The sequence below is a fragment of the Crotalus tigris genome, unplaced genomic scaffold, assembly GCF_016545835.1.
Source record: "Crotalus tigris isolate CLP2741 ecotype Arizona unplaced genomic scaffold, ASM1654583v1 scf7180000024359.8030256, whole genome shotgun sequence".
In the NCBI taxonomy this organism is placed as follows: Eukaryota; Metazoa; Chordata; class Lepidosauria; order Squamata; family Viperidae; genus Crotalus; species Crotalus tigris.
The window spans coordinates 2544632-2571948 of record NW_024100528.1 but is presented as its reverse complement, the minus strand read 5'-3'; the positions used below and the strand labels follow the sequence as shown (position 1 = coordinate 2571948).

Genomic DNA, 27317 nt, shown 5'->3' with positions numbered 1-27317 from the left:
GCTTAGTAGATCCTCTGAAAAAGAATGGGATAGGTAGGAATGAGTAGGCAGTGGAACAATAGTGTTTGTAGATTGTGAATAGAGCTGAAGGGGGTTAGAAATTTGGGAGACTTGCCCATGCAAAGCCAGATCATTGTGAAAATGTGGTCTCACTTTACTTATAAAAAATGACATCCAGCAAGGTTCTATCTTTGCATAGATAAGCCATGTCCAGGACACACTGGTATCTATCTACACTTCCTATTCACCTGCTTCTACACCAGTGGTTCTCAACCTATGGGTCGGGACCCCATTTGGGGTCAAACAATCATTTCATGGGGGTCGCCAAACAATGCAGTCCGCCATTTTTTTCCCCTTTTCCTTAGCTGTGCTACTCCCTTTTATTCTATTGGCTTTTGAAAGCCAATAGAATAGACTCTCTTGAATAGAGTCTAATTCTATTGGCTTTCCAAAGCCAATAGGAATTGTCCAGGCTGTCTCTGCCCTGCTGAGCCCGCCAAAAGTCCCATTCTGCAAACGGTGCTGCACCAGTTAAGTAGTCCTCGACTTACAACCGGTTGAGTAGTCCTCGACTTATGACCGGTTGGGGGGGTCACAGCATTAAAAAGGTTGAGAACCACTGTTCTACACAGAGGATTTTAGAACCTGTACCAATCTTGCATGGGAAATGGGACAGCTGATTGTCAGAAGCAGATCACTGGATATGGAAAGAGAAAAGCTGTGTTTGATGTTCTCTGAACTTAGTTGTTTACAGATGTTTCATTACATGAGTGATGATGTTACCTAGCTAGATAATGGGCTCTGGAAATAAAGGTGGTGGGATGAGCTGATTTGCAGAGTATCCTTGGAAGCCCTTGCTTTTTTCTTGCCCTATTCCTTTCAATGATCCAGGATTTCATGACCCACGAATTCAAGAAGAATGTTTCTGTCATGGATTAAGATCCCATGTCGGAGAGGAATGAACTATTCTCATGGCTCATTTGTCATGGCAGAAAATGTTGGTACAGTAGTCCCTATTTGCATAATGTACTTAACTGTGGAAACTTATAGTTGCTGCTTTTTTGTAGCAGCCCAACTAATGTAGAATAGCCTCCCATTTAACTGAAGTTGGCCCCTATAGTTCTAGCCTTTCAGAGTGGTTGAAAACCTATGGTGAGTTATGATGCCTAGGAAGGATGAGTATGATCTGAGTTTTATAATTCTACAATTAGATAATTTTAATTTTTTATCTTAGAGATACACATACACATAGTTCATTACTCTAAACCACCAAGATTCTGGTGATTGAGGCAGGTTATACATTGAATGAATGAATTTATAAATTCATGCATAGGGAAGGAAGATTTGCATGTGTGGCTTCTTGCAGCCACTCGCTGTTCTCTCTTTCTGCTTCGTGCCCCAGATGACAGATGATTAGACTGGGTGAGCTAACAAAGCTTTTATTTAATATTTTGGCATGCAGGGGTTTCACCCACATGCTCAAGTTTATAAGACATCATCTTCTCAAACTGAAAGGTTGGACATGGGAGATGTACTCTCTGTATGGCACTCCCTGCATTGTTCAGTGTGCAAATGGGCTTGCAAACACAAAGCTGGACTACAGCCAGAGTTCAGTCCTATTTTGCATGGACAAGATGGCAGCAGGACTGGGATCTGGCAAAATTCCAAATTTTTATGTGGGGATAAGGAACTATTTGAACCTGAACTGATGGCTGGCCCAAGTTCATGACAAGAATCAGATCTGCCTACTTAAATGCAGAAGCAGCACTTTTCACTTAAGAAAAAACAAAAAAGTACATTTGATATACTGATAAATGTTACATTCTAGAAAAAAGAAAATGAAGCCAAGATAAGCTTTTCTTTAAAAAAACAAAAAACCTAATTACTTGATTTTGATCTTGAGCTTCATACAGAATCAGCCTGAAAATTTCATTATGATGCACATAAACAATACTGGAATACTAATATGATTGTATTTTATTTTTTGCTGTTTTACCTCGGAATTATCATAAACTGGTTCAAGGTTTCTAGGAAAGCGGGCAACTGAACATGGCTCTCCATTAAGACCATGATGGAATAAGAGCTGGTAAATACATCAGCTCTTCCTGATTCCTCTCTGGACAAGGAGAGCATTTGAGATCAACCAAGTGCTCCAAACAGTAACTCCTCACAAGAAGACTGCAAGTTCAGTCTACACAGCATATATAGAGTTCAGAGGAGATGAGGGAATGCCATCTCATCCAAAACATAGTCAGCTTCTTTATGGGTTTGTACACTTCCTTTTCTAATCACTTTTTCTTGAAAGAAATACAAGTTAGATTTAAATAATTCTGTTTTTGGAACAAAGTGCAAAAGAAAATTTTAAAACGTTGATTTTGGAAAGTTAAAAATGGATAAATGGTCCAGATGAATTTGAAGTAACATTTTGAAATTAATTATAAAACTTTCACCTGGGAAAATGTTGTTTTAAATTCTTAAAAGAAAAAAATGATAGCTTGGAACTTTGAAGGATGGACACTAGAGGGATTAGAATGAGTAAAAAATTATAATTAAAGAAGAACATTTAAATTTGATTTATTAATACTAAATGTAGCAAAATACTTTCGCATTGCTGTATTGAAGAACATTTGTGAACAATGGACCCAGAAGTTGATTTTAAGAATGTCTGTCATTAAAGATAAGCTTTGTTTATAAGATGTTATGGAAGAGGAACTTGTTTTACTGAACAACATTGAGCTGATGACAGGCTAAAATAATATATGATAAAAGATGTTACACTAGATATACAAATGAAACTGACTGATGTCTTCATAATTAAAAGAAATGTACGAATAACAAAACCAAAGGCGTGACTTGAATAGCTTTCCTTTTTCAGATTTAGAAAAAAGACTTGAATTTGAACAATTTTGTGAGAAGGGACAAAGAAAATGATGAAAAGAAATAAATTTCTAGGACATTATTTGAAAGGATAAAAGTTCAAGATTGTTAAAAGTAAATTTGTATAATTTATTTGATCAAGATTAAAATAAATATGTTATCTCTGGTAACCTTTTATGAATTTTTGCTCATCAGGATTAAAGAATGGGGTTTTAAGGATTTTATATTAAGTAAGAGATGAAATATGGGGATATTTTTTGTATTTTAAGAGAAGGTGATGCTACTAAAATTGTTTATATATTTATTTATATTTTTTTTCTTTATTAAATTATTTTTTCTTTCTTTTTTATTGATACTTTATTTTTTTCTGCATGTAATATTTTAAACTTGTAAGCCATAATGATTATTCTTTCTGAAAATAAAAGCAGAATGTAAACAAAGTAAAGAAATAAAATAAGAGACATGCTAGAGTAGACACCTATCTGAGAATTGAAAGACAGAGTATGTAGGTCATAAAAAGTTACAAATTACTTTAAATTAATTTGAAAAACTAAGTACATTGTTCTTTGCATTGTTTCTTTTAAAAATACATCAGTTCACTTCACTATATCTAAATAGCCAAGCTAATTAAATATAAAAGCCCTGGACACCATTGTCAAGAATGATGGCAAAATGAAATGTCAAATTTACACAAGCACAGAACCTTAGGGAGAATTTTTATAAAATGTTTTATAGATGGCACCTTGATCCACAAAAAATGTCTCTTATGTACCCTGACGTACAACCTAAATGTTGGAGATGTGGTTATACGGATGCTTCCTATTATCATATTTGGTGGTCATGCAGAGAGATAAAAGCATTTTGGATCAAAATATAGTGGAATATCCAGAGAATTTTTAGAAGGAGGGTAAAATTTACTCCGCAATTATTTTTGTTGGGCATTGTTACAGATTGTGATACAAAGGAGGTTGTATTGATGTTAAATTTGATTACAGCCGCGAGGCTGTTAGTTGGACAATACTGGAAGAAGGAATCTTTGCCTACACTGCAGGAATGGTTTCTTAAAGTGTCCTATTTGGCGGAAATGGCAAAGAGTTCGGCTTTCTTAAAGCAACAAACGCAAGAGAAGTTTCTTGCCGTTTGGGACAAATGGATAAAATTTATACAATTTAGACTGGGTATAAAAAAATATCACATAGTTTTTTCATAAGTTTTATTTTTATATATAGAGAATGTTATATATAGATATTTTTTTATATATATATAAATATAATTTTTTTATTTGTTAATTTTTAACTAAGCCTATATTCTGCTCTGGGAAGCTCGGGGGGGGGGGAAGGGAGGGTGTTTGTGAGGGGTGGGGGATGGGGGGGTTTTTTTATATGTAATGTTTAGTTTTTTTATTTTTTTTTGTATATGTTGTTTTTTTGTTTTGTATTGTTTTTGTTTTTTTGTAAAATTTATAAAACTTTCAATAAAAAAAAAAGAATGATGGCAAAATACTTACCAAGTTGTTTAAAATTTTCCTGGATACCTCCCCATGTATTCTTCTCAATTATATTCTTGACAAGCCCCCATGGTTGTTTTTTGTATTTCACATCTGAGGAAATCCTATAACAAACAAGAATAAGGCTAGCGACTGATTGGAATACAACTATAGGTAAGGTCAGTATTTTCACCCATTTTGAGAGCAATTTTTCAGGTACTCAGTTTCAAGTAAGAAGCTGCATACAGAAAACAAAGCATGATCACTAAGGTAACATCTTGAACACAAATGCTGAGAACTGAATGAGGAAATAGAGAAAATACTTAGTTGCTTCACAACTTTCTGTTGTAATGTAACTTTGGATGACAGATGTACACCACAATGTAAAAAAGATGTTGAGATCTAGAAAGAGTACAGAGATTACCAACAAAGATGATTAGGGGACTGGAGGCTAAAGCATATAAGGAACGGTTGCTGGAATTGTATATGTCTAGTTTAATGAAGAGAAGGACGAGGGGGGACATGATAGCAGTGTTCCAATATCTCAGGGGCTGCCACAAAGAAGAGGGAGTCAAGCTATTCTCCAAAGCGCCTGAAGGCAGGACAAGAAGCAACTGATGGAATCAAGGAGAGGAGCAACCTAGAATTAAGGAGAAACTTCTTGAAAGTTAGAACAATTAACCAGTGGAACAACCTGCCTCCAGAAGCGGTGAATGCTCCAACAATGGAAGTTTTTAAGAAGAGATTGGACAGCCATTTGTCCAAAATGGTGTAGGGTTTCCTGCCTGAGCATGGGGTTGGACTCGATGACCTCCAAGGTCCCTTCCAACTTTATTATTATTAGTAGTAGTAGTACACCTACAATTTTTTAGGGCATAATAAATCATTAGCCAATCTTACTTTGTTGAAAAAAATCTACTAAAACCTTCGTAGGGGAAAGAAGTGAAACTAAAAAAAATAGCAAACTTTTTTTTATCAAGAAATCATTTTCCAATCATCTAAGTGTACACATTAAAGTCTGGCTTTCTACACTACCTTGTTCTCTTTAACATATGAAATAAAACATTGTGAAGAACCAGAATTTTGCCAAACTGAGGAAAGCTGTCTTTTATGGTTTCCAATTTTCCTACTTTCATTAAATGAAATGTCTCACCGGAGTCTGCATTTTTGACTGGACATATGAGAGATACTATAACTGTTCACAGTGTAGAAGTAATCGTGGTAAGGCACATTGTGTGTCACCACCTCTGCGTCTACTTGATATGACCGATCTTTGTGGCTTCGTTTATGCAGCATCTATTAAAGAAGCAAAGAATAACTCTTTTTTTAAAAAAAAATACTGATGTTCAAAAATTGTGATAATTATTGCATCACAATAAATATAGAAGCCCTGAAAGAAAATATACTTTTAAAAGGATCACACTATGTACTGTTAGTTGTGTATATCTTAATATGGCTTTTCTCAATCTATGGTCTTTAGTAGAAATTAGACTTCACTTTCTATAATTCCAAGTCAAAATACTGATCACAAATTATGGGACTTGTTGCTTTTTGTATACTATAGTTTCTGCCAGTTCAGTGCAATCTGACACAATTGAGTTTTATACCTGTTTTTCTGTTGCAGTTGTAAATTTTCCAATAAGTGGATTGTTAAGTATAATTGTGTAAGTCAGGGTCCTGAGTTGATTGCCTCTATTATCTTGGTTCCAAGAAGTTGATACAATATCTAAAGCCAAAAATATAGGTCATCGTTGCTATTCATTTATACACTATCATTTAAACCATATATTTCCATCCATGCAAGGCAAAGTGAATTAAACTATGAAATTACCATATAACATGTGGCATACAGTGATGAGTTTTAAATAATTAATCCTCAAGTTTATCTTTCTGAAACTGGCTTGAATCATTATGATAAAGAATGAGAATTATGCCCATAATTTAGCATGGGTCAGGTTTTCTTCTGTTTTTTTTTATATGTATATTAAAATAAAATGTATTTATGTACATAAAATATACATGTTTTAACCCCATCAAATTACAGTAGTGGTTAATTCTATATGTGTTGTGCTGAGGCAGGAAAATATACAACAACAAAAGAACAGAAAAGTAAATATGTAACCAAGCAAATAAACAATAAACAAAACAATAAAATAAAATAAAATAAAAAATAAAATAAAATAAACAAAACAAAACAAAATGATGGTGGTATTTTTAACAGCAGCCTAGGATTAATTGCAATGCCCTAAAAGAAACCTACTAATAGGGCTACTATTCCTGCAACAGTCTATTTTTGTCTATATTAGAAAAAGTTCTTTAAAAAAGCACAAAACTTCCAATTAATTAGAAAAGCATATGAAACATTAATTATAGTAAAATAATTTTAATTAATTAAAGTAAAATCAATCAGTGCAATAACAATTCTGAATATGTATAGTGGTGTTCTCTGATATCAACTGAACTGAAAATACAAAATAATGGTGTTAAACATTAGTTGTGTGCAAAATGTTTTGAATGAAAAACTGTTTTAACTTGGAATCACCTATTGTTTGGATGTACTTCTGCTTTCTCTGCTCAGGTGATCAGCACTCAATTTTATAATTCTTCTATCTTCTATCTATAGTATGGTAATCTATTGAAGGGGTGTTAAACTGCCAGCCCATGGGCCGGTTTCATCGTACTGAAGCCGCGCCCACCCCAGTGCCGGCAATGCAAAAAGAGTTGCAATACGTTGTAACACGTCACATGACATGGTGAGTTTGACACCCGTGACCTATTGTATCCAGCTACATTTTGTTAATTCAATATAACTTGCAAGAAATATCCAATTGTGATTTCAGATCCATATATGCTGGTTGCCAATAAACTTTAACTTGTGAACATATTTATATTCTGATAGTGACTGTGTTCAGATAATCACTTCCTAACTTAAAAAAAAAGTCAAGATATGCATTTTTCTGAACAGGAAAACAAAGCCAAAATACTGCAGTTAAAACCACATTGCATCCAAATGTTCAGTTATATCTAAAGCTGAATAGCCTTCTATAAAGCCAAGATCTGAGCTAAATTTAAACCATAGTTTGTTTCAGAATGATTATTAGTTATTAACATATTCTCAGTTCAGATGTTATCCAGAAGATATAATTGCTTATGGTGTTTTTACTTGCTTGCCCAGTCAAGCAAAGGGAAAAGCAAAAGAAGTAGCATATACTGTAGTTGCATGAAACTAGGCAAGATCTACTCATTGAATGCAACCATGAAAAAAATGGGTTTGCATTATATTTGAACCCAGTCTTCGTATCAGTTGCTTTTAACACAATATTCATCTTGTTAAAAAGGAAACTAACTTTTTTACTCTCAATGTAGACAGTACAAATTAAAATAGTTTACCTGTTATATTTCTAGCCCTGAGATATGTCTGCATGAAATGGGAATTAGTGAAAAGCATTTCAAACATCTTCTCTGCACCAATATGGAAAATGTGATTAATAAAGAGTTTTCCCTGGAGTTCACTCTTGAGGATGGCTTCCTCAGCTATTGGAGAAGAATTTAAAACACGGTTAAGAACTCTGTAACAGTTACATCAGAAAAAAATACATCCCAAAAGATGAAATTGTCTTCACTACTTAAAGGACAACAAAGGTAGAATTGTGTGAGACAATCTGATTCAAGATATCAAATGTAGGTAATGGCCATAGTAATTCCTCTTCCCAGCAACTTTCCTGACAAAAATTCTCTACATGGAAATCTCCAAGTATATTTTAGAAAACTCCTTAAGCATTTATGGCCCTTTAGAATTAGAATACCTAATGAAAATTTGTCAGTTTACTTGCCTATAAAGTGTGTAGAATTCTACAAATCTACAGTTATACTTATGAAGGGCTTTAAAAAGCATCCCTTGATGTGGAAGGTAGTGACAGGAGAAAGAAACAAAAACAAAACTTATGAAAGAATAATCAAGGATACTATGAAACATATGTAGAAATAGGAAGGAGGAGGAGGAGGAGATTTTATCAGCTAACCAATTAATCTTAATTCATTAATGGACTGGAAAAGAAAGAAAATGGCTTAGTTATAACTGTAACTATGGAAGGAAGATTCTTCATCATAAAAAAACCCAATACCACAACAATGGGATTCAGTTTGTAATGCCAGTATGATAATGATTACTGAAATAATAATATAACATAGAGAAATTGAGACGGTAGATTTTTCTATAGTAACAACAAACAAGTATTGGAAATACTTGCAAAAATAGCTGGTAGAAGAATTAATAGCATTGGCCATATGATTAATACAAATGAATATAATTCACAAGCTATGTATTTTCCCTCTTTAAGTGCGATGTGTTTATTGCTTTAAGAAGCTCACAAAAATTATATATTCACTGGTATTTGCAGAAATGGAGAAATAGAATAACAGAGTTGGAAGATCTTCTAGTCCAACACCCTGCTCAAGCAGAAAACCCTATACCATTTCAGACACATGGGTTGTCCAAATTGGAATTATTTATTAGAATATTGGAATTCTTTACTAGAAAAATAAAGCAAATGGTACTGTAGCATGAAATGTCTTATGTTCATTGCAACTTAGTCCTCTTGTCATGGAAAGCTTTAGCATTAGAGAAGATTTCAGTCTGGAACATTATGTGGGCTGTTACTGAAACTTCACTGTCTGTAAATGGGCTTATGGCAGTATCATCCCTATCTGCATCACCATCATTATGTGTTGAACAGTGCCTCTCATCCATGGCTATAACAAAGGTTTCACTAATACTATAATTGTGATTGGCCTTGGAGTAGCCACGAATAGTGGGGGGACAATTGATGCCATGTCTGCAGCAGCTTTCTTTCTAATATATTGTGCAGATAACATAATGACATCGCATTGATGCAAAAGATAAAATAGCAGTCATTGGCAGAGTATGATCTCTGAGTGGTAAAACACCAGGCTAGAAGCCAGGAGACTGTGAGTTTTAGTCCTGCCTTGGGCATGAAAGCCCAAGAAAGATGATTTTGGACTAGTCATTCTCTCTCAGCCTAAACTCAGTGAAAAAGGTTGTTGGGGGGGGGGGATAGGGGAAGGAAGGAGTACTGTGTGTGTTTATCCTTCAGTTATTTATTTAGCTATTTAACTGATTAGTTATATCCCACCTTTACCATTTTTACAAATAACTCAAGGCAGTGAACCTATCAACACACCTTCCTCCTATTTATAAAAATAATAAAGGCGGAATATAAATAAATCTTTTTAATGATCTTTAGGCAATATTTCCACATTCTTGTTTGTACAGAAGCTCTCCAAACTGATCCTATTGTCCCTTTCTTTCAAACCTGATGGTAATAAACTATCGAAGGAGAAACAGGATGAACAGTTTACCTGTACAGTGTCCTCCAACCTTACACTATCAATTCAAGGTCTTTAGGATGTATTGCCTAAGTCAACCACAACACTAAGCCATTTTCTATCAGTTTTACTAGATGTAAGATAAGCAAGAGTAGATTCCATAGATAAGATGATTTATGTTTTCTTTGGTTGCTGTAATTTGTACTGTATGGAACATTAAGACTGGAACATTATTTACCGTCTTCATCGCTTTCAGAGGCACTGCTCTTCTCCTTAGGAAAATTCTCATTTACATCCAAGGATTGTACTGAAACTTTGTGTGGTACAACATCAGAAAGCTTTCTTTCTAAAGGAATCAAAGAATTTCTCTTGTCTTGTTTATCATAACAACATTCCTCTGGTTCAGCAACCTAATAAAATAGAAAGCCGTTTTATTTAAGTAACATGACAATTCACAATCCCAGCTTTCCAAAAAGAAAATACAAAAACCTTCTAAAAGCTTCTAAAAGCACTTACAAACTCCTGAAAATACACATATCTATACATATTTCAAATGTAGACAGTCCTCAACCTATGACCGCAATTGAGCCCAAGGTTTATGTTGCCAAGCAAGACATTTGTTAAATGAGTTTTGCTCCATTTTTACAACCTTTCCTGTCACAGTTGTTAAGTGAATTACTGCAATTGTTCAGTTAGTAACACAGTTGTTAAATGAATCTGGCTTCCCCACTGACTTTGCTTTTCAGAAAGTTGCAGAAGATGATCACATGAGCCCAGGACACTGCAACTGACATAAATATGAGTCTGTTGCCAAGCGGCCAAATTTGATCACATGACCATGGGAATGCTGCAATGGTTTTAAGTGTGAAAAATTGTCATAAGCCTTTTCTGAGTGCCATTGTAACTTAAAACTGTTGTATGTTGAGGACTACCTGTACACATAATTCATTAAAGGGCTTGAATAAATGTGTTTCCAGAACTATGAATACTACAAAACTCCATACTATTTCCATGAGTCCCACTGAAATTAAAGTTTCACAGTAACTACTTCTGAAGTACAGTTATTCCCAGTCTTTATCTAACCATCCAGATAGAGTATGCAAAACAACCACAACAAAAAAGCAAACAAAATAGACCTCTAAATGAAAATCATAAGCGTGTTTCTACCATGTCATTTCTGAACAACATGACTGCTAATATTTTGGCTGGTTGAAAATTAATTATGATCCAATAAAATCCCATTTCAGATTTTGTAATGACAGAGAATGTTCAGATTTTCAACTTGATTCTATTTTGCCATATTTATAGTATGGTGAGATGGAAGACAAACAAATTTAATAAAAAATAAAATATTTAATTTATAACAGGGATATTATGTTATTGTCTTAGTTGCACAAATTATGTAAATTTTATATCGGGTATACTCAAAGTCAAGCCCATAAGCTAATCACAATACGTCTTACTATTTTTCAGAAAAAAATTATAACTGTACTTAGAAATGCTAGAAGTTCATGTATCAAATGAGTAAAGAAGTAAATGAGTAAAAATGACAAACAATTCAAACAGTTAATATACATTGTATAATATTATACATGAGGCCTGACATTTGGTATACTATACCATATATAGAGATTTGTGGTTGTGTGTGTGTGTGTATTTTAGCAGTATCAAATGCCAAGAAAAAAGCACTTGATATTCACATTGGAGTGAAAGTATAATGATATAATAAGTAATAACAAGATTTTGTTATATGTGACAATATTTTGAAATCTGTTAAAAATCTAAATTTCTAATTATATACAAATTATCATCATGCTATAATGCTACATATTTTCAGTATATCCACAATAATAAGAATTTTAGTCTACAAGAACATGATAATAATTCATTGCTTGCTTGATTTCCATTTCTCATTTGATTTTGTAGGTTACTTTTTAAAAATTCACTGAATAATAGCAAATATGTTATGTAAGATTAGAATTCATTTCAAACAGAAAATAATGGCCATAAGTAACTTGCTATCAGAAAAGATAACAATCTATATATAAATAAAAATGTAAATGTTCGTTTGTTCAAAATCTTAAATTTCCGAAAGTTCTTCACCGATTGCTTTGAAATTTTGACACAACGTTGCATTCTAATATGCGTGTGACAGGTAAAAACATGCTTTTTTGAAAAACAGCACCATCTGTTGGACGTAATTTCTATATCTGCACACACAATGGAACAACAAAAAATATTGTATACCCACAAGCATTGTGAAATTAAGCATATTACAAACGTGCGCTTTCTCTTTTCTTTCTTTTCCATTTAACCACACTGAGCCACAGCAACGCATAGCTGGGTACAGCTAGTAAAGAATATAGTAACAAAAATGTTTTAGGAAGTACAGTATATGCTATTAAATCAAGAAGACTTATTTATGAAGCAGCAAGGAATTCATTGAATTACTTTCAGTCTAGAAATCTATTTATTTTATTTATTAAATTTGTATGCAGCCCAATTCACTAATACAGTAACTGGGTTGCTTACAATATTATAAAAAGTTTTAAAGTTCTGAAAACAATTAAAATTAGAATAAAAATATTTAAAGTAAAGAACCAAGATGATGGGCAGTCTGGGGATGAGAATCTTCTCTATCTCATCAGCCATTCCCAATGTATAGGCCCTGTCAGCCCACAAGCCAACCAGCAGAGCAAATTTTTTAGGTTCTTCCAGAAGGCCAGGAATATGGGTGTTGATCTCACCTGTGATGGGAGAATATTCCAGAGGATGGAGGCCATAGTAATTATGTTATCATAATTTGGATATAGCTTATAACACATTTCATTTAACCAAACTGATTTCTCAAAGAATGAGAAATCTATTAGCAGATAGAAGGCAATATGTGTTTTTGTAAATATGTAGCTTGCCTTGCATTAAATTATTTGAGTATATTTTTATATTCAGTTATGATAAGTTCTAAATATTCTACACAAGTTAAAATATTCCATCCAAGTTTAAATTATGGTGTTTAAACAATATATATTCATATGCAAGAATATAAACAAGTTAATAAAGTAAATAATGCATTTATAGTGAAAAGGAATGTTTTAAAAGCTTACTTCTGAAAGTGAATTTCCAGTAAGAAATTCTGTCTCATCTTCAGTTTGAGCAGTGGATTCTTGAACTAGATCAACAGCTTTAGCTGGTTCCTTATCTCCAGATTCATCACTGAGGTTAGATCTATACAAAAATAGAAACAGTGTTACTTCGTATTTATTCTAGAACAGTGGTTCTCAACCTGTGGGTCGGGACCCCATTTGGGGTTGAACGACTATTTCACAGGGGTCGCCAAACAAAGCTGCCCGCCATTTTTTCCCCCTTTTCTTTGGCCACGCCCCTGGCACCCGGTGATGTATAAGTGGTTGGGGGTCACCACAACATGGGGAACTGTATAATGGGGTCACGGCATTAGAAAGGTTGAGAACCACAGTTCTAGAACCATTTGTTAATACAGTGTTGTATTGGATTTAAAGCATAGATTGGAAAAAATCTACCTTAAAATATTCAATCATTCTACCATCAAATGATGTCTTTATCTTAGAGATATCATTTTACAGAACTTGTCAAAAAGTAGTACCATTGTGTTATATAAAGATGAATGCTGCTATTTTGTTGCATGAATGAGGAAAAAAATCTCTTTGCTTATCTATAGTTTTATTTTCTCAAACATCTTCTGTCATCTCACAGCTAAGATGACTGTTGGGTTTATATAACCATCTCTGAAAAGATTCTATAAAATGCATCTTCTGTATATAACTGAACATTTTGCATATTAAAAAACGTTTAAATACTACTGCTTCATTATATAGTGACACCAAAGATAAAAAGTTTTCACCAACCTGGATAACAAGAATTAATACATAACATATTCCTGACAGAATAATTATACCAAGTTTACATTGATAGATGGTCCTATTAACAAAACACAATCTGCAAAAAAGCAAAAATCACAGTAACAGTGTGGCAATATATAGTATTCCCTTACCTTAATTGTCCATTCTCTTCAGATGATGAATAAATGTTTTCCATCTCTTCTATATTCAAGCCAAGCTCAGAGCCATAGCTCTGGTGTACAAGCTGCCAGAATTCCTGTTTGGTTAATTTCTGAGAAACAGAAAAAAAAATGTACACTAGGAACAATGGCAAGTTGTTCACAAATTAATTATTGATTATTATCTAAGTCAAATCATTCTATTAATCTAAAAAGACTGTTGCATAACAGCATTCAATAAACCCAGTATTAGCATACACAGACAGCCTGTTTTGAGGCTGTCAGAACTATTCGGTTTTGCCATCCCAACAGTCTTACACCCCCCCATCCAATTCCTGAAATAACACCCCAAGACATTTTAACTATTGAGAACAGCTGCAACTTCTTAACTTGTGTTAGTTGTACAAGGCCACATTAAGTCAGCTGTCTTTGGGTTAGAAGCTTCTCTCCTCAAATGTTAAAGAGGCCCTGATCAAAGACCTGTAGCAAAATAGCAAGTGAAGCAGAATGATGTAGACTTAAGAGCAATGTCTTCTCTAAATCAGCAATTTCAGAATATTCTACTGTTGTCCTAACCGATACTAGGTTGTTTTCCTCTGCCTATCTTGTTAGGAAGGACCAGCTACAAACAGTGATGGTTGGGTCTGTCTTATCCACCCCCCCTGAAGCTTGGCACTGACTCACCACAGGGCTGCTTGCTTAGCTCCTACCTGTACTCATTGTATACATATGATTGTGTATCATCCGACCCATCCACTGCGATCATCAAGTTCGCAGATGACATCACCGTGGTGGGTCTCATTACAGGTGAAGATGAGACAGCGTACAGGGGGGGAGGTACAAAAACTATCCTCATGGTGCCTAGAGAACAACCTGCACCTGAACATTGGCAAGACGAAGGAGATGGTGCTAGACTTCAGGAGGAAAAGAGAGCAACCTGCCCCCCTTTACATCAGAGAGGACTGTGTGGAGAGAGTTTCCTCCTTCAAATTCCTGGGAGTCTACCTCTGTGAAGATCTTACCTGGAAAGCTAATACAGCCCAGGTGGCCAGAAACACCCAACAGAGACTCCACTTCCTCAAGGTTTTGCGGAAGAACAGGGTAGAATGATGACTCATGACCATCTTCTACCGGTCTACTATTGAAAGTGTTCTCACATATTGTATTGTGGTTTGGTATGCTGGCCTGACAGCCACGGACAGGAAGGTATTGCAGAGGGCAATGGCACAAGACATCGTGGGCTGTTCCCTGACTCCACTGGATGACATCACCAGGGCCCGTTTCCATAGCAGAGTGAGGAAAATTCTCAGGGATGACTCACTCCCTGGTTGGTACCTTTTTACTCTCCTACCATCGGGTAGGAGATACAGAAACATAGCCAGCCATACCAACAGGCTGAAGAACAGCTTTTATCCATGGGCTGTCAGGCTTCTGAATGGGACATAACTTTATAACTTTATGCGTGACAGACTTGTGAGGCCGGCGTGATGTGCAATTAGTTCACAGGGTGAAATAAGTTGGGGGGTTGTAATCACCGTGAGTTTGTTGTGAGGGGAGGCACAGAGGGAGGCTCTGCCAATTTCACTGTATACATGTTATACTTTGATAATAAACGGTTTATTAATACTAGGAGAACATCTGGTCTCATGCTGCAGAATAAGACAGGACATGTATTTGACCTTCTGTAATGTTACATTTATACCAAATTATCTTTCAGTAGTCTTGTCTTAAGATTAAACATATCCAGCTACTTAGGTCCCTTTTCCAATACAGCACTTCATTTTATCTTTAACCACCCTCATTGCTGTAATGTGGGAATGACCTTAGGAGACTTGGAGAAGAGATGCAGCCAAACAAATGGTCAGATAAAAGGCAACTTAGCCCACAATAGGCATGGGATGGGGCAAGTAGCTCAGAAGGGACCCCTAGTTTTGGGGGCTGTAAAGAAGATGTGAGGAGGGCACATGTTATTTCAAATTTTGCAAGTTCCTGTTAATATAACCTTACAATAAAGTAGACTTAGCTCATCTTGTCATGTTTCCTAACTGGTTTGCCTCTAAAAATGATTGCCTTTCTCTGAACCCATTCTAATTTCTCTCACTTCTTCTAAAAACATAATAAGCAGAACTAGAATTTGAGCTCAAAGTTGGGGCTAACCAAAGTACAATAAATATTATGACATTTTTGATTCATTTTATCTTTATAATGTACTATTGTTCCAACTTTTTCCCCAATTACCAATATAAGCCAATTACCAATATAAGCCAATTACCAATTACCAATATATGTAATGTGTGTTTTTTATTTTAGCTTCCTACATGAAGAATTTTGCATTCACTTCTGTTAAATATCCTTCGGTTACTTTCAGGCTATTTCCATAATGAAAGTTTTGAATGTTATTGTTCTTTTCTAGGATAGTTATCCCAGTTTCGTTCTTTTAAAAAACTGATAAGGATTCCCTCCATTTCTTCATCCAAGCCATTAATAAAAATAGATGTTTAGAGGACCCAGAACTAATCCTTGGGGATGCACACTCAAAAACCTCTCTCAAATTTAATGAGGAATTATTGATAAGTGATATTGAGCTATTAATTAGTACTCTAATTAATACTGAATATGCCATGAATGCTAATAGTTTATACAAGTTAAGATCTATTTGAAGACACATAGTTAGCAAATGTTTAGCATGGATGCTCTTTATTATTCCCAAGGCTTATCATATGTTTTTATGATTGCAACATAATCCTACTATCAGTCATAAAATAATGAAAGCAGAGCAAACAAGCCATAAAAATGACATGTAAGCAAAAATGCAATTTACACAGTACTACACTAAGCCATCTTAGTAGAATTAGTTAGGAATTTTTACAATAAATGCTAATACAATGGACCCCATTATCTGCAGGTTTTGAGTATCCATGGTTAAAAAACAAAGACTCAAATAAATTGTCTATAGTAAATGGTTTAAGTATATGCATTTTTAGGTTTGCAGTTTTGTTTCATCCATCATTTGGCACATTCACAGAATTCTCCTTAGATTTCCTGGTAATCCTACCAAACTGCTACATTCTGATGTTATATTGTCATCCTCTTTCTGCAAGTTACTTCCCCACAGTAAAAATGAACAATGCACAGGGGAGAACTCTGCTGAGTACAGTAGCATATGATCACAGAAAATGTTGCCATTTATCAACAAGATTAAGCAGATGATTTTTCCATAATTATGGAAATTAAACCCCCAATTAGGCTCAAACTCCTGTTATCTGCAGTTGCACTATCCATGATTGCATGGGGATGCATTGTATGCTGAAGCAAAAACATGCACAATTAGTAGGATCCACTTATAGTTATGTAATAATTACATTATTACACAGAGATTCAACAACAATTTGTCTGAAATGGTATGGGGTTTCCTGCCTAAGCAAGGGGTTGGACTAGAAGTTCTCCAAAGTCCTTTTCAACTCTGTTATCCTGTTATTTTCCTTAGATGTAAAAACTGTCCTTCAGCCTTGGAATATAAAAGTCATCAGAAATTGTGATAAAGATACCCTTGTATGCAATAGTTAACAGTCTAATATAGAGAGATACTAAGCAGGACAAATAAGGAGCACTTAAAAAAATGTATATTGGCCTTCCCATTACAGATGAGAAATAGAAAAGCAATAAAAGAAATAAAGAGAGTATAAAGTATTTATGTCTCTTCTGAATGAAAAGAGAAGCAGAAATACATAAAGTTGAGACTCTATCAAATTTTGCTGAGCATGCAACAAATAAAGACTCATTTGAATGCAGGTGGAACAGATTTATTCTTGTGATGTGCTACAATCTTCACCACCCTTGGTGTTCCCTTGATATAATGACTTATTTTGTCATGGTTGAAGGCAGCTATCTTTGCTTTGTTCCTGCAATGCAAATAGTGTGGCTTTTGTTGCCACCTTGCAATACCACACTTACTGAAAATGGTTTAGTTTTGATTAAGCATGATGTAGGAAACAAACTATTGCCATAAAGCATGTTTTTAAGTTAGAATTACACGTGATTCAGGACAATATGGCTTATTCAATAAATCACAGTAAAACCTAACAGTAGCTTAGTGTATTAAATGAACCCAGTAGCGACACTGCTATTATTCTGCGAAGATACCATATAATTAATGCATGACATTCAAGAAGGAGGATGTGATATACCCAGTCACTCCATAACTTTTTCTACTTTCTTAATTGCCACCAACAAGCATTTCAAGCAGAGATCTCTCATTTATATTTGGAGATGTTAAGAATTGAATCTAGAGCTTTCTGCGTTCTAAGCATATATCTACTATTAGGTTATGGTCATCTTTTAATGATTCCCTAGTTGCAAAGAAGCAGCATTGCTCTAAGGCAACCTATACCATCATGACAATTCTACACATTGAAATACTATGGCTATGTTCATACAACTTGGTTATCTTAATTATTAACCTAATCACTTTCTGGATTTGCACAATCACTAAACCAAAAACTTATTAAATATCCATAAAAACAAAATTAAAAGTAACCGTAATTAATATACAAATATAGCTGTTAGTAGAGTTGGTTAAACTCAATTAAGCCATGCAAATATTTTTCTTCAACTCAAATAACAATGATATTCTTTCTAACTTAAGAATAAGAAAATCTAACTCTATAGAAAAAAATTCTATTGAGTCTAAAGAGACTATGGATTTAAGAGCAACAAGTTTCTCATGTAAGCCTGAAATCCTTGTTTCCTTCCACATTCATTTACCTGCAGTCGTCTGCATGAAAAGAGACCACATTCATAGATTTGCAATACCAAAGTACAGCGAACTTCATAGTGACACTCAGGAAACTGGACACATCATCAGAACAAAGTTAACAGAAGCAACTTCAGGGTTGAAGCAACTTTCCGTCATTGAAAATCAGCACTTCCTGAAGTGTCAGAATTCTTCCTCCTCAAGCCATTTAACTAACAAAGCAAGCTAGAAGCCGGCAAGGTAGGTAAAATTTAATATAAGCTTACCTTGCCTGCACAGAAGTATCTATCAAATAGTGGCAAAATTTACAGAGGCCCCCATTTAAAAAGACTCAAAACCAAATTCCACTTTGAGAGAAAAATGTTGCATTTATACAAATTCTATTCCTGGCACTCGGAAAGCTGTTAAAAAGTGGGCAGGTCTGATTTTAGTTCTTAAGTTGTTCCTTGTACCAGCCCAGTTTCAGCTCCTCCCATCAAGGAAACAAATCAACAGTCTGTGAAGCACACAGGTTAAAATTTCTAAAGATCTATCAACTGAGGCTTTTTTTTCTGTCTCTTGCACAGGTTACCGGAATACACATAAGACTGAACAGATTCAGAGGGAAATTTCTCTTTTGCTCCTCTCCTAAGAACTGCATTAAGTTATACAGCATCTCCTGGGAGCGATTTTAAAGCTGCTTGTGTGCTAATGTTGCTGATAATTCCACTCAAAACTGGTCAAGCTGTACTTCACTGCAAGAGAAGAACTCAATCTACATTCCTAGGTATAGCCTCCTTTATCAGATTTCTCTTTAAGCCTTTTGCTAAGATGCACATAGATACCAGCTTGGTAAGCTGTCCCACAGCTCTGGAGAAACAAACACCTTGAGTTTTCCCCTGAAACTGATCAGCAGTAATAAGATGCCATTTGATATATCTGTCCCCCACCTTCCCATTTTCTTCCTGGATTGATGTTTATTTTTCATCGTTTTAAATGTGTGTTTATATTCTACATTTGATAACATTTACTTCAGAAGTATTTTCTTTCAGAAAACTGCTAACTCTGAAATTTTGTGCAGATCATTTAACAGAATAACAGAGTTGGAAGGAACCTTGTATGTCTTTGAGCCCAACCCCCTGCCCAATCAGGAGACCCTACACCATTCCAGACAAATGGCTGTCCAATCTCTTCTTAAAAACCTCCAGTGATGGAGCACCCAGAACTTCTGAAGGCAAGCCATTGCACTGACTAATTGTTCTCACTGAAATTTCTCCTTAGTTCTAAGTTGGATCTGTCCTTGATAAGTTTCCATCTGTTACTTCTTGTCCTGCCCTCAGGTGTTATGGAGAATTGGTCGACCCCCTCTTCCCTGTGACAGTTCCTCAAATATTAATCTTTCTTTTCGCTAGACTAGACATACCCAGCACCTATAATTGATCGTCATATGTTTTAGTCTCCAGCCCCCTAATCATCTCTTCTTTGCCCTCTTTCTACCATCTCATCATCTTTTTTGTATTGTGGTGACCAAAATTTATGCAGTATTCCAAGTGTGGTTTTACCAAAGTAGTATAAAACAATGCTAACACTTCCTATGACCTTATGATTCCTTTGTTGATGCACCCTAGGACCACATTGGCTTAGGGATTTTTTAGTTAGTTTTAATGAAAGGTAGTTAATTTCACTGTTAGAAATCTTTGTGGGAAGAATGTATGTGTTTGCAAACAAGATTGTTATAAACCTGCAACACCTTAAAGGATTATTAATTATCTGGAAATGTCTGACCCTGAAATCTATGGAAATTTTTCTTTTCCTATTTTTTTCAACTATGAAAATCTTAGAATATAACAAAATATTATAGATTGGGAATATACAATACCACACAAGAGTTCTTAATTATCTATCCAATTCCATCTAAGTACTAACTTCTTTATTATGTAATCTATTGTTTTCCAAATATAACCAACCACTATAATAATGACCATTTTTTTAAAGAAAGGCTGCATTACTGTCTTTTAGAATTCAAGTGCATTAAATGCATAATGCATTTCAAATTCTAGGGTTAGGGTTCACAGACAAGGTATATATATATATATTGCTCGGTGACCCCTAGGATATGCTCAGATAACCCCTTTGGAGATAATTTCCCACTTCCCTAGTTTTAAGAACCACTAAGGTAGGAGATAATGTTTTTGAAGTCTTTTCTGAATTGGGAAAACCCTGCACACATAAAGGTTTATTCAGGGAAGGTACATGAACATTATTTTACTACTATGTAGTTTTTATGTCAGCAATCTTTCAAACTTGTGATCGTCTATACATAGAACACCATCTGAAAAATCCAAATTACCATTTTGTTTTCCTCCAACATTTGGATCTCAAAATGTGTTACAGGTAGTCCTTGACTCACAACTACAATTGAGCCCAAAATGTCTGTTGCTAAATGAGACAGTTGTTAAGTGAGTTTTACCTCATATTACAACCTTTCTTGCCACAGTTGTTAAATGAATCACTGCAGTTATTGTTACTAACACAGTTGCTAAATGAATTTGACTTTCCCACTGACTTTACTTCTCAGAAGGTCACAAAAATTGATCACATGATCTCAGGATACTGCAACCATAAATAGTCATAAATACGAATTAGTTGTCAAACATCTGAATTTTGATCACATGAAACATGGAGATGCAGCAAGTGTATTAAGGTTGAGAAACAGTCATGTCACTTTTTTCTGTGCCATTGTAACTTTGAATGGTCACTAAATGAACTGTTGTAAGTCAAGGACTACTCATACATAATTGCAATTGTTAATATGACAGAAGAGGAATGTTATTAAAACATAATAAAAGTAACTATAGTAACTATATTTAACTTTAATTACAAGTACATATAAATACATTTTGGGTTTTGATCTGGCCCCATCCATTACTTTTGAAGTTTTATCTTACCTAACCCAGAATAAGCTCTTCAGTCATAATTGTAGGTTGAAATAATACATCTGATAAAAACAAGGCCATGCAATATTTCTGAATTTGGATCAGGTAAAATTTTAGCCTAAAGATGCAAGCAGAGAAGGATAGAAAGCTGCTTGTTTTTGATGAGTGATTCTGGAATTTCTCCAGCTAAAAGCACTCTAAATCAGCCTAAAATTATCTACATAAAAGTGATTAAAATCTATATCAGTCCATGATAAAGGGCAGATGATAGATGTAAACACATAGAAAAACATACAAATTAGCTATCTTATGCTTTCCTTTTTCTTGAACATAGGTTATTCCTTGCAGAACCCAGTCAAACTGTCAAATCAAGGTAAGGCTCAACATTTTCATATGGTACTAAAACACATTATACATTGAAGCCAGGAAAATTCTCAAACGGATGTCCAATTTTTAAAAAATAAACTTCATTTGCCCTTATTTTTTCAGATGTTAATTTGTGAATAAATAAATAAATAAATGTGGAAATTTAAATTTAAAGAATGATTTTAACTTTGGGGGTTATATCTAACTCAAAATATATTTTAAATAAATACTTGGGCCAATTTCATTTATTTATAAAGTACATCAAGTCTACTACCTTTGCCGTCCATATTTATCCATAGATTATAGAGCTTCAATTTTAAAATAATTATTATGTAACAAAAAAAATCTTAAATAAAAAGCTGTGAAATATCAGTGCAAATTACCAATGTATAAATACAAATGGTAAGGCAACAGTTTCAAAGATATCTGACTGGTACGGTTTTACTGATACTGGTACTGTTTCATTACAGCATCCAAAATAAGTCAGGACCTCAGGTATTTCCCAGCTATATAAAAACTTACCTTCTCCAACAAAGCATTTTGCCATAATCGAAATATATTGAGGTAGGTTCGGTCTCTGGCACCGAAGGAAGTGAAGAAAAACTGCAAAACAAAATGGTAATTTGCATGAAAAATATTAAAAGTAATCTACAAATCAGTCAACCCTATTTTAAATAAAAAGATATTAAATCAGAGCCAATGGATTTTTAGAAGTCTCTAAGAAGGACTAAATTATACAGTGTTCAGCCATTTACAATCCTATACATATTTACTTATATAAAAGTTTCATTAAGTTCAGTCAGGATTACTATTATTTATTCTATTTGGTTTTTTGCCTTTCTGGTTACAGGGTATTTACTCCCAAGCAAATATATATTCACACTACCATAAAAGTAAGTCTCAATAAACTTAATAGGTTCATCAGATATAAATGGTATATAAAAGATTTAGCATATAGTCAAGTTTTAACATGATTTGCAAACTATTACTATTATTATTATTATTATCCAATGTATTTGAGGGCCATCTCACAGCAAAGCTAAATAATAGTATTTAAAAATTCATAACTTTCCTTTCCAAGTGCAACATAATAAAGCATTTTTTGGCTCTTGCATGCACATGCCCATTCACATGTTCTAAAAGCCTAGATGCATTCCTGATTGATAGAGGAAGAGCCTCAATGCAAAGTAAGCACTCATACTTTCCCAAATATTACTTTATCCTTCCTCCTCCTACTTCCCCCAAAGCAACAATCCCCTTAGATGGGTTGGGCTGAGAGAATGACTGGCCCAAGGTCACCCAACTGACTTTCATGCCTAAGTCAGGACTCGAATTCAGTATCCTGCTTTCTTAACAGCTTCTTAACCGCACACCAAACTGGTTTTGTTTAGTTCAGCCAGCCCCCTAGACATATAGACTAGAACATCCTTCATCAGGCACATAGTACAGGTAGTCCTCGACGTACAGTAGTTCACTTAGTGACCGTTCAAAGTTACAATGGCACTGAATAAAGTTACTTATGACTATTTTTCACATTTATGAGTATTGCAGCATCCCCATAGTCATATGATCAAAATTGGCAACTGACTTACATTTATGACATGATCTTTCCTGCAGAATCAACTGCAGTGATTCACTTAACAACTGGCAAAAAAGATGGTAAAATGGAGCAAAATTCACTTAACAGCTGTCTCACTTAGCAACAGAAATGTTGGGCTCAGTTGTGATAATAAGTTGAGGACTACTGTAATGGCCATGTCAAATTAGAGTAATGGGAACTGAAGACGTATAACTTTGGAGAGCATGGTGAAAAAAAGATAATTTGGTGTCGTGGTTAAGTCATCAGGCTGGAACCCGGGACACCATGATTCTAGTTCTGCCTTAGGCACAAAGACAGCTGGATTACCTTGGGCCAGTCACTCTCTCTCAGCCCAAAGAAGAAGACAATAGCAAGCTACTTCTGAAAATGTTGCAAGAAAACTTCACTGACTAGTCTAGGCAGTCACCAGGAATCAACATTGACTCAAAGGCATATGCACACACACACTCACAGGGAAAGCTAACTAACGAGAAAGACTGGCTTTTTTCTGTAGGTGTAGGTAGGTAGGTAGAAGGAAGGAAGGAAGGAAGGAAGGAAGGAAGGAAGGAAGGAAGGAAGGAAGGAAGGAAGGAAGGAAGGAAGGAAGGAAGGAAATTGGCTGCCTCAAGAAATGTCTCCATTAAATAGAGATACAAGTAAGAATATTGTACCTTCTCCCCTTCTGTAGCAATTTGGATAGCATTTGGAATAAGCCGAGCCGTCTTCTCTTTTGTCATGAAGGTTATGTCCTTCAGAGCGATAGAAATCTGAAGTTTGAAATACACATAAAATAAGCCACCTAAAAGCTAACGCTGAAACTACAGAAACAACATATAAAATGAATATAATTAAAGCTATAGTTTCCATATAATTTCTTTTAATTCAGCATTACTACTCATATCAAAACCCTTCCTTTAAAAAAATTGGAAGAGTTAGAAACAATCTAAACATATTGGGTTTCTTTATGGGTTTCCTTATGAAAATCATACAAACTAATATAGAAATCTTACAATAAAAATGCAAACTTAAAATTCTTAGCGTGAAAATATACTCTCTATACCAATACTGTCTGTACATGTGTATGAATGTATGTAGGTATTTATGTGTACATAGAGATATATGCAATGTATTTTGGATACACACATTTCTTAAAGCAAACATGCCTTACCATAGTCTCCCATCTGAAGATGTTGCTGTAAAAACAGATCCAGTTTTCAGACAGATATAAGCGTCCTTGAAGGAGGATATCTTTTTGGAGGGCACAGGCATAATCTAAAGAAAAGTATTATATTTTTATAACATTTTAAAAGTGTAGCCAAATGCTTAATTAAGTTCATCAATAATTATTTTTATTCATTATTTATTTGTTGACTATTTTGTTAAATGATAAAACCATTCCTTCATTGCCTGTGCACCTTTTTTTGAACAGCTTCAAATACAGATCCCTGATCTTTACATGAATCTTAAAACATACCTTGGTGTTAGCTTAAAGTCAAGATTGCCTAGAGGCAAAACTAATCTTGAATGGAGAGCCTATTATGGGCGCGAACTCATTGGCCATTATTATAATGTGCAATCTTCTCTCTCATAACTAAGTTCAAGAGAAACTAGATTTTTTTTAACAGCAAATGGTGGGTGTGTACTATAATTGACACTAATGATTCCAAAAAGGTGACTTCACTGAAACTTCTCACTCTTTCCTAAGTAAATTTGTTAAATGATTTGATTTTCTCACCTTCTATCAGCTATGGCATTCTTAGACATGTGAGTCTAAATTATTATCAAAAGCAATAAACTAAGCTTTAGAGCAGTGGTTCCCAACCTTTTTAATGCCGCGACCCCCCAACCGGTCGTAAGTCGAGGACTACTCAACCGGTCGTAAGTCAAGGACTACTCAACTGGTGCAGCACCGTTTGCAGAATGGGACTTTTGGCGGGCTCAGCAGGGCAGAGACAGCCTGGACAATTCCTATTGGCTTTTGAAAGCCAATAGAATTAGACTCTATTCAAGAGAGTCTATTCTATTGGCTTTCAAAAGCCAATAGAATAAAAGGGAGTAGCACAGCTAAGGAAAAGGGGGAAAAAATGGCGGACTGCGTTGGTTGGCGACCCCCGTGAAATGGTCGTTCGACCCCAAATGGGGTCCCGACCCACAGGTTGAGAACCACTGCTTTAGAGTTAAATTACCCCTCAAGAAAGCTCCGTAATTTTAACAATTATATTAATTTCAAGAACCTTTTCTCAGCTATATTAGAAAATATTATAAATATTAAATAAAAGAGTTTTTAATTACAACTTTCAGCTTCTAAATTCTTGCTGTGTTATTGTTTGGGAAAATTAGTACTGTGAAACATGATTCAAAGGATAAAGCCAAAGGATTAAAAATACATGGAATAAGACAAAGATGCACACCTGCTTGCATAATTTAATTACAGTATTTGTAGGAAATGGTTACAGATGTACTGGCTAGGAACATGAGTGCGTGCATACTTTGGGATGCAAAAATATCATGTTGATTGAGATTTGGAATGATTTGCAGTCCGTGATTATATCATGTAGTTAGGAACATAAATCTATCGAAGACCAAAATAGTTGTGTTTGACAGGGAAATGGAATGGGTAACTGCAAATTATATACAAATGGTGAAAAACTAAGTAAGTAGACAAATGCATGTTTCTGGGAATATTTATTAAAGATGGAGAATACAAATGCTGGTAGAAACAGCATTAAGGAAAATTAATGGCCTATGTTGCTGGGGATGTAATGGGAATGAGTTGCTGTGTAAAAGACTCAAGAATGAATTTGCCCTGAAAGAAGGTGGATTGAATACAAAAATGAGTAAACCATGTGAAAACAAATAGTTTAGTCACAGAGAAAATGTATGCGAGTTAAGTTATGAAACAAACACATTAAGGAAAAATTATATACAAGGTCAAGATAAAGGGAAAGATTTGAAAACTCATGATTGGATGGTGTTGAAAAAGAAAGATCAGCATCTTAAAGAAAAGATAGGAATGTATGTATAAATATGGTGGTTTTCAAGAATGGAAAGATATGGAGAATATAAGAACAGTTGGTATAAATTAGATATATTCCTTCTTTTTTCTTATCTCATATCTTTAATTTGTTTGGTTACTATCTCTTATTTGTTTTTTACATGTTGCACAATGTCTTTAACCCAAAAGGGAACAGCATGATGAAAATGTGTGTGTGTGTTTTTTGCACCAGATGGAATCTGTGTTTGGATTCCACATTTTAAAAGTTCTAAAGTGGCATGTTAACCCATCTGTGTAAGTATTGCTAGTTAAAAAATATCAGCTATAAAAGAACATTTTCTGCCATTATATTTGACATAGTTACTGTTTTGAATAAAACAGGACATCAAACCTATTGTGAGTTTTAAGATACAGAATCAGGGTTTTAATAAATTGTGGATCCAGAATCATAAACCCTGTCTCCTTTTACCTGGGAGCTACATAGGTTTCATATTCTTTCTGTGCTGTATTGTCTCTATCCCAAAAGAAATTACTTCTGACCATTACACAAGTGTTAAGAGGAAGGACTGACTTCAGGGAATCCTAAATTTTTCTTATTGTTTCTAAAATGGCTACAGCTCTTTTTGTTCTTGAAAATACTTCAAAAACACGAAAATAAATACTTACAAGTCCTTAGGAATTTCAGAGTATATTTCTCTCTTTTTTTAAAAAAAAAAATCACCTGTAATAACCTCAGATTCTGCATTACATGTTAAATGACTGATGAGTATGGTTGTGAAACTAACCCAGATTCACAACAATCCTGACTGTCAGCTGTATGTCTGGCAGATTGCATGCATTCTCAAAACACATTCACTTATCTCTAAGAGTGATATGCTTTGAATCATGTTTAAAGTCAGATTACATGAGCCTTTTTAACAAAAAGGAATTCAAGTTGTTGAGGTCTGTTTTTGTTTTAAAAACA

The 27317-nt window shown here is 34.6% G+C and overlaps 1 protein-coding gene and 1 long non-coding RNA gene across 7 annotated transcripts in view; one reads left to right on the top strand and one right to left on the bottom strand.

Annotated features, from left to right (window-relative positions):
* Positions 1–27317, bottom strand: part of GRAMD1C (GRAM domain containing 1C) — a 69167-nt gene that overhangs the window by 8176 nt on the left and 33674 nt on the right. For all 6 annotated transcript variants that reach the window (XM_039327312.1, XM_039327310.1, XM_039327316.1 and 3 more), the window contains 10 exons: positions 24527–24630; positions 24030–24125; positions 22302–22382; positions 13740–13858; positions 12814–12934; positions 9948–10119; positions 7754–7897; positions 5971–6089; positions 5517–5659; positions 4385–4488 (listed from right to left, as the gene is read on the bottom strand). In XM_039327312.1, the coding sequence (XP_039183246.1) occupies positions 4385–4488; positions 5517–5659; positions 5971–6089; positions 7754–7897; positions 9948–10119; positions 12814–12934; positions 13740–13858; positions 22302–22382; positions 24030–24125; positions 24527–24630 (1203 nt within the window). The remainder of the gene's footprint in view (positions 1–4384; positions 4489–5516; positions 5660–5970; positions 6090–7753; positions 7898–9947; positions 10120–12813; positions 12935–13739; positions 13859–22301; positions 22383–24029; positions 24126–24526; positions 24631–27317) is intronic.
* Positions 18765–27317, top strand: part of LOC120300808 — a 37072-nt gene continuing 28519 nt past the window's right edge. Inside the window, exons 1-2 of the long non-coding RNA XR_005554745.1 lie at positions 18765–19264; positions 21748–21786. This is a non-coding gene — a long non-coding RNA (uncharacterized LOC120300808). The remainder of the gene's footprint in view (positions 19265–21747; positions 21787–27317) is intronic.